Consider the following 8,577-nt stretch of genomic DNA (forward strand, 5'->3'; position numbering starts at 1 on the left):
TTTGCTTATACACTGTATCCTATTACTGTATCCTACTACTGATCCTATTCCTTTCAGCACCCAGTCCGTGATTTACTGGTTGTTCATGTGCAGATTAAGCTGATTTAGATGGACCCCAGATATTTCAATTGCTCTTCCCAGTTTCTATTATTTCTTATTGCTCTGCAGACAGTGTTTTTCTTGTATTTTAGACTCCTGGGAAGTGGAGTCTAAAAGAGAGAAAGAAGAGTCTGTGCTTGGGGGTTCTGATTGTGATAGGAAGGATTAATACAGAACGCGTTCACAGACAATCTCCCGAGAGTTTCGCTATTGGAACATCCGCGAGACTGCAAAAACAAACAAACCAGCCTGTGACTAACATTGCTACAGAGAGCTTTTTGCAGATAAGGTTCAATGAAACCTTAATACCCACTCTGCATTCGTTTGGTTGGTTGTTGTTGTTGTTGTTGTTTGCTTTAAATGCAGGCGGGGAACCTCTCGCCAAATTACAGAACAGAGAGAACAAGAGTATACAGAAAGAAATAACACTTAGAAAACGTTCCGGCGCTCCCAACCATTTAAATTCATCAGCCGCTTGACTGCAAGCTGACAGGCCGGGTGCTGAAAAGATTTGCAAGTGTCGAGCACTTCTCCTCCAAAACAAATCGCAAACAAACGCATTCAGCCCAAACTTAACACAACCCAAACCGGAAGCTTCTACATTGTATAGTTCTATTGACTCGTCCTGGGGTTGCATTTTTCTTGGAGCCCTTTGAAGAGCTTCCTCCAAACAGGAAAGGAAGTGGAATTATTTGCAGGACGGACCAGAAGTTAGTCCTCTAAGGCGGAGGTTCCGTTCGGTCTCAGCGGCGATGATGAGTTTCGAGTGGCCCTGGCAGTACAGTTTCCCGCCATTCTTTACGTGAGTCCCTGGTTTTCCCCGTCCTACGTGTCCCTGAGATTAAGGAACTCGTTCTTTTCTTCGAGGCACGGTGTGGGGTGCACGTGTTGGGAGGTGCCCCGTCGGAGCCCTCGTTCCCGTAGAAAGTCCCCCTCTTGACCTGCTTTGAGCGAAGCGAGACGATCCGCGACTGTTGCTTCTGGTCTTCTCTCGAGAAAAAGGTCACCCGGTTTCGCTCCGGGTGGTGGTTGTTTGTTTGTGTGTTTGTGTGAGTGATTTTCCCCCTTCCCCGCCCCAAACTGCCGGAGTGTTTAAATTACGAGGTTTCCGGAGGAAAGTTTGTACCGTGCAATAATAAATCAGCTCACCGAAGGAACTCCCCCGTCCTGTGGCTGATCTATAACTCAAAGTAGCATAACCAGCTAGCGATGAGAGGTATTGGGAGTTGTTAAACAAGACATCAAGTTTCCAATCCATGTATTAATAAATGCATAAAGACAGAAATATTAATTTGATTAACACGATCCACTTTTCCTGTAATCTAATTTAAAACAAAATTAAGATTGCATTCAAAATGGAATATATGACCTGGTTTGTCTATGGTTGTTAATGTCTTCTATGTAGTGCATTTCATAGGAAATATCACCCCCAAAAAAAAAAAAAAAAACCACCACTCCTTTTCCCAAGGATCTGAACTTGAAATAGTCAAGTGGAAAAACAGATGGAATGAAAAGACAAAGGATTGTATGGGATATATTGGGGAAATGCAACTGTGAGTACTTAAACATGGCTAGTGTTGGGAGTAAGAATACCAGATTATGTCAAAGATTTTGAAGAAATTTGGATTTCAAGGAAACATTTAAAGAAATTGAAAGGTGTTGCTAACATTTTTAAGGAGGGTTTTAGGCATAGAAGATCACAAAGAAGGGATGGAGCTGTGATTAGAAGGTAAGAGATTTGGAAGAGTATGGTTTGTATAGCGAGAAAAACTGCATAAAATAAGACAGGAGGAAAGCCATGGAATTTTAAATATGAAAGCAAATAATTGGATTTGAATAAGAACTCCATTTTGGGATTTTGAGGGACTGCCTTTGATCTCAGTTAATGAAAGTTTGATAGCAAAACTTTGAATACAGCAGTGAAGATTGAGATGTACTCAAGAGAGGAGAGTTGTGGGAAATGGAGGTGAATATAGCAAGAACCAAAGTTTTAGTTGAGAGGAAGGAGCATATATTTTCTAAGGAGAAGAAATACCGATAAACAGATCTCTCTCCTGCTAGTATTTCCCTACTGTCTTGTGTCTTCCACATAGTAGATAGAATTTGAGTTATATTATGATGCAGAAATACTATTGGGAAAGAGGGCAATAAACTAGGGAGAATATTAAATAATTGTAGGATATAGATCATAGGATCCGTGATGCTGTCATTGTCTGCCAAATAAATAGTAGAAGGGAAGAACATGAAGTTGTGATAAAGAATCAGCTACCTGGGATATTAGAAAGATTAAGCTACCTGGGCACTGATTATGTTAACTGTAGACATTTCATTGACCAAAGGTAGACAGTCATAAAAGAAAAAAGCAGAAAAAAGGAATGATGAAGTAGCAAAAAATTATTTGAGAAAAAAAGGGCATTGGGCTTAAAACAAAAGATAAAAATAAAGGAAAGGGAAATGAAGAGAAAAGGGAACTGGAAACAAAATCCAGAGAACAAGAACATTTTTAGAGCAGAAGAGATAAGAAAAACTGATAAAAATTATAAGTTCTTTGGATTCAGCACCTGCTTCCAATAGATGCTAAATTAGAGAAATCTTTTATCACCATTCTTTGATAGCCACAATCAGTTAGGGAAACAGTAAAACCCTTCCAAAAGGAAGTACATAAAATACTTCTTGCTCACCTGAACTGATAACACCAATGGTTGCTGACACGTTTTACTTTTTTTTATGTGAAGGATATTTTCTAGGTGGCTTTGGTGTATTATTTCCAGTCACACTACTGGATCTATGATGATACATGGGTGATAATGGCTGCAAAAATGTCAGTATTTTAGGCAACATGCATATAAAAACTGGGTTGATTAAATTATTTGACTCTGGACAATCTCATTAAAATTGTAAAGCAAATTGGTAGTTTTATGGAAGTTTGAAAAATCATAAAGAATGTATAGCTTTGTTGGCAATCAACTCTATGAGAATTTAAAATAACGGAACTAATTTTGATGATTTCTTGTATTTTATTCAGATCTTTAGTCAATTTTAGCTATTTTCTTTTCAGTAAAGGGTCAAAACTTGGGGTATGATTCTGGAAGTTCTATTTCTTGATTCTGATTTGGCAGTTAAAATTATTGAGCTTCTGAGATGTCAGCTTCTTTTACACCTGTTTCCTTTTTGTGTTTTAGGTTGCAGCCCAATGTGGATACAAGGCAAAAACAGCTGACAGCATGGTGTTCCTTAGTGCTCTCATATTGCCGCCTCAACAAGCTTTATACTATGACTGTTCCAGAGGCTCAAGAGAGCCCACTGTTCAACAATTGGAAATTGCAACGTATCCTTCCTCTACTATTGTGAGTCTATCTGACCAGCCTTGGTGATGTGACAAAAACTTCTGGTGATAAAAGAATTGTCCTCTTTGTTAGTGAAAAGTTCAAGTTTGAAGCAAAATGAGCTTGTAGCATTAACTGAGTATGCTATTGGTGTGGTCCTAGATATAGGGTTACATGATTTGTAAAAAGTTCATGGAATAGACCTGCATTATAAAAATTCTGTTTTTTAGGTAAACCACTTTACTTCACCTTAAGTTAGGATGCAAGGTGTGGGTTTTTTTGGTTCTGCTGAGGAAAGTAAGTTCTTGATTTCTAAAGATTTTTTTATTTTAATCTCTATTTTAAAATGCCATTTTTCTGCTCTGAAGTCACATAGAATGCCTTGATATTGATTTCCCTGAAGGTGTGTTAAAAACAACATGCTCAGGTGATGCTTACTGTTGGCAAGATATTGGTGGTTTGGAAAAGAAACATTATACAATTACACAGAATACCTCCATTTGATGAAGAATTTTGTATATCAATTTTTCTATAATTTAGTTTTAGTTTAACTGTCACTGTAAAAAGTATAACAGCTTTACAGTATTCACTAGAAAATCATTTTCCACTACAGTGCTTTCATATTTGGTTTTGTAAGGTAATTGATTACCAAATTTTCTGATGTTCCTGTAATTTTTAAAAGAAACTTTTTTTCTAATAGGAATTTTCCATAGAATTTTAGATAATAATTTTATTCCTATCAAAATCCTATATCATGAAGTTTAATTACAACTGCTGCCAGCTTGTTATTATGCTTATACAGTCAAAACTCTGGGCTGCATAAATATCCTGTTAATTCCTCCTAGTTCTATGACCAAATATTACTCATGGTTATTAGCTGCATGGTACAATTGATGGGATGATTACAGTATGTGCTGCATCACAAGGTGATTTGATTGTTTGAGGCTACATAATGCTGCATTAACATCTTGAACATTGCAATCCCAAATCTTGAATTACTTTTGAGTTAAATAGTTTATCACATTTTATCCTGTGCTTAGTATTTTCTTAACTATGGAACAGGAAAACTCTCACTGGAATCCATCCTTGTTGTGTTAGAGGAGCTCAGGAAAAAAGGTAGGTTTGAGAGTAACATGCCTCTAAACATAAATATAATTAACTGGAGATATACATATCTCCTTCATTTAATTAAGATTAACATCAAAGTAGGTATGACGACATTCAGCATTAAGAGACTCGATACAGACTTATCTAGAAGTAAATCGGGCTGCTGGGATGGCTAGAACTGAATCCATTCTGTAAAAAAATGTTTTTAACAGACATTGATAATAGAGATATTTATGTTTCATTCTAGGGAATCTTGAGTGGCTTGACAAGAACAAGTCTAGCTTTCTTATCCTGTGGCGATGTCCAGAAGAATGGGGCAAGCTAATTTACCAATGGGTAAGAGCAATACTTTTGGGGGTAACAATACAAAATTAATTAAGCCTTGGTAGAAAATAGTTTTGTAAAGATATGTTAAAATAGTTCCTTTCTCTCTTCCCAGAATTTGAATTTCAGCAGGAGCCCACAGTTCTTTTTTATCATATCTCCACCATGACAACACAAATGTTTTCTGCCTTTTGTCATATTTTTAAATGAAAATTTAGATGACCAGGGTGTGGAATTCTTGGAACAAGTTTGTGCAGCTTTGAAAGTACAAAATACCCGTAATCATAACATGCAAACTTTATATTATTTTTCATGAATAGCTTTGTATATCTTGAATATTATCTCATTTTTAATTGTTAAACCTATTTGTCAAGTTGTTAATCATTTCACAGGAAATTTGGCTCTGAGTCTATTTCATAATGCTAAAGTTTATCTTTTAAAGCAGTACATGGATAGGAATCCAAAAAAGCAGATCAATAGCTTTTATCTACCTGAGTCTGTCTAGATGAGATTGAAATTCTTCTCCCAAAGCCAGGACTTTCAGAAATTAGACTGCTGACTGATGAGAGGCGGAGAGGAGGCTTTTTTTTATTGATGTTGCCAACTCTACAATGGTTTTCTCAGGCGGCTTTCTTGCACTTGACCTTTTCAGTTGCTTTAATTGTTTTTCAGTTTTTTGGGCTATTTTTATTAGCTAGATGTAATACTCTATTTCTTACAAATGCTTGTTATATATTTTTATGTTTTATTTATATTTAAGTGTTGTGAAAACGCTTAGCAGGAAAAAAGTTTGGAATATAAAACTCATAATGATATCAAAGATCAGGTGTTGCATTTCTCCACCTGCTCCCTCCCCATTTCCAGGTTTTGAAGAATGGATTGACAAACTCGGTTTTCACACTCTATGAGTTATCTAATGGCGAGGATACAGAGGAAGAAGGTAACTTTCATCTGGTACCTTTCCCATTATAGTAATATATAGCAGTGTCAAAAGAGAGATAACTTGTTTTTCTTTGTCTCATTTTTAATCCAGAGAACTGTCTTGCTCTCCACATTCTTCCCCTGCTGAATTTTTAAAAGTTATTTTAAGTTTCTTATATTAAATTGAAGAGAGATAAACAGTTTTCACAACTGCAGAGCATATGCTTCATATTTTCTAAATGTGATTGGATTTTAATTCTTACAAACTGGATTCGTGCCCAGAATATTTCTCTGATTAATTTGTTTCCATTTATCAATGAAACGGCAGGGCGTAGGGGTGTCATTATTTTGACTGTGTTCCAGATCAATGAGCATGCCTTTAATCTGGTTCCATTTGTGCTATCCTAAGTAATGAAAAAAGAAAGACAATTTGAGAACTATCTTAAAATTTCTAAGCTAAAAAGTAGAGTTACTTATGAAGCAGTGCGAAGGTTCTCCTGGCAACAGCGCCCTTCTGCCCTTGGAGCAGAAAATGAGAGTCTAGGTGGACTCTGGTTTTCCTTTTCTACACTTTGTATAAAACATTCTTATGCCAAAGCAACAAGATAGCTTACAGACTGTGGTTGGAAAATAAATTTGCATAGTGGTGAATATTTCATGTGGTTGGAAAGCAAATTCTTTAGCCTAAATATTAAATAACTGAATTGTTTACGCTGTCCTAAATTGGGGCAATGAGCCTTAGAAAGGCAAGAATATCTCAGCATGAGTGAAGAAAACTTTTGTGAACTTTGTCTGGCATTGCTCATACAATATCAAGCCTTTCTTGATAATGTTAAACATTAGATATTTTAAAAAATTATTTGAGTATTGCATTCCAGTATTGCAGGGACCAGGGTGTTGTATTTATAACATGCAAATTCAGAGCTCTAGCAAGGTACCTTTTCTGCATTCTCTATTGCTAGATAAGTTGCCACCAGTTCTGTCCCCAACCAAATTTTTGTATTGTCCTGTATATAAATCATGGGTGACTTTCTCTCAACCAAGGATGTTTTATTCTCTTCTAGAATTCCATGGTTTGGAAGAATTAGTACTTCTCCGAGCTCTGCAGGCTTTACAACAGGAGCATAAGGCTGAAATATTCACTCTGAATGATGGGCGGGGCGTCAAATTCTTCTAATGCGGATTCTGCTTTGGCTTCCTAGTATGACTGTACAAAGGTGTTCTGGGTTTAAGAGCTTCTCTCTGCTCTGGTTTCCTTGCATTGAAGGTTGAAACAACAAATTGTATCTTGATGACTCAGCGTTTGACTCCATTTTCTTCTCTCTGCAGCTTCTGCCTCTTATTGCATTATGACAATTTGAATAGATTTATGGAGGAATCAGAATGTTCTTTGTACCAATATGACACAAAACAACTATTGGCTCTTGAGTTTGGCCTTCCAAATTGAAGCAGACAATAAACCCTGCTCCTTGCAGCAATGATTTGGGGATTATTTGGGGGGTCAAAAATGCAGTACTCTCTCCAGTTGGGCAGAAAGCCACATAGACTGTGCTATCCACAGCAGAATGGGGTGTTAAAGACTTTGGACAAATTAAACTATACTGTGTTTACAGAAAAGTCCTCTGCGTTGGCTTATCTCTGTGTGCTTTTCTCACACCAAGGGGGTCTTCAATTCTTACCTCCCATCCCCATATTAGGGCTAAGTGGAGGTCAGCTGCCTCCTTGTGGGGTTTAACAATGTTGTTTTTCCAGAAACAAAAAACTGAGTGAACCATATTTCTTCATTTTTGATTTTTATGAAGAAGAGAGGGCAATCCATTATCCAGAAGTTGGGCATTTCCCCTAGATTTTTTAGCATCAATTTTTTTAGCAAGTTTATTATGAAATATTTCATTTGAATCACATTTATAAAATTAAACAAGCCAAGAAAACTGTATTGAAAAACTTTCTTCTGCTAAATCAAATTGGGCGGGGGAGGAATTTTGTTCTTCAGATATTTTTGTGCAATTCTTGGGATCGCTTTGCAGTGGCTGCGACTTTTAGGAATATATTTGATACGTTGCTTAGATCAGGGTATGATACAAAGGATCAGTAGGATTGCAAAATTAACTTATTTTCAAGAGTTTGTTTTACTGATGCTCAAAACGGAATTAGTTGTATTTTCCCTAGGCTGCCTATGGATAACAGCATTAAGTAGCGATTAGGAAAATAACTAACTGACAGACTATAGTGAAGATAGTATTTGATGAACCTCTAGATTTGTCACAAGATTAATTATTTGAATTTCATGGACCCTTCCTTGACCTAAAGGGTTCGGTTGATAGATAGGACATCTCACCAAATAAGGAAGAATATTGAGGAATTAATTAGTCAATTAGAGAATTAGTTAGTCAAGCATGACTTTCCAGTATGGAATTCAGAGCTCACGCAGATGGAAAGAGATGGATTCACAAAGCAAGGTCTTGGTCGTTACCTTTAAAGGCCTACATGGCATAGGTCCAGGTATCTGAGGAGTCGTGTTTCCCTGAGGGGACAAGTCTGCTCCACTTGTGTCAGCGGAGCAGGCCTGCTACTGATCACATCTGCTAACACTGAAGCAGGCAGGATCAAGGAGAAGAGCTTTTTCTGCTGTGGTCCCATCCCCTCTCTTTTGGCCTTCTGGAAGGATATCAAAACCTGGCTTTGCTGACTGGCCTGAGGCCCTGAGGGTGGGGCACTCACTGCTGGAGGTGGCTGAGGGGTAAGAAGATCTCATTCCTGTCCCATTTGGCTCTTACATAAGACACAGTTCTTAATATTT

The 8,577-nt window shown here is 37.2% G+C and overlaps 1 protein-coding gene across 1 annotated transcript; it reads left to right on the plus strand.

Moving 5' to 3' along the window:
- Nucleotides 1-816: 816 nt before the first annotated feature.
- VPS25 (vacuolar protein sorting 25 homolog) lies at nt 817-7,394 on the plus strand. The gene is made up of 6 exons (XM_026687643.2): nt 817-901; nt 3,282-3,427; nt 4,488-4,541; nt 4,780-4,868; nt 5,721-5,796; nt 6,842-7,394. Exons 1-6 carry the CDS (start codon nt 852-854, stop codon nt 6,952-6,954), a joined length of 528 nt encoding a protein of 175 aa, XP_026543428.1. The 5' UTR covers nt 817-851; the 3' UTR covers nt 6,955-7,394.
- The last annotated feature ends 1,183 nt before the right edge of the window (nt 7,395-8,577 follow it).

This window comes from Notechis scutatus, chromosome Z (genome assembly GCF_049901735.1).
Source record: "Notechis scutatus isolate UNSWTSFEM ecotype Mainland chromosome Z, rNotScu1.2, whole genome shotgun sequence".
Taxonomy (NCBI): Eukaryota; Metazoa; Chordata; class Lepidosauria; order Squamata; family Elapidae; genus Notechis; species Notechis scutatus.

Coding starts and splice junctions, on each gene's coding strand:
- VPS25 (XM_026687643.2), top strand. CDS start 852: ATGATGAGTTTCGAGTGGCCCTGGCAGTACAGTTTCCCGCCATTCTTT. Junction 3,428..4,487: donor CAACAATTGGAAATTGCAAC/GTATCCTTCCTC, acceptor ACTATGGAACAG/GAAAACTCTCACTGGAATCC. Junction 4,869..5,720: donor GCAAGCTAATTTACCAATGG/GTAAGAGCAATA, acceptor CCCCATTTCCAG/GTTTTGAAGAATGGATTGAC.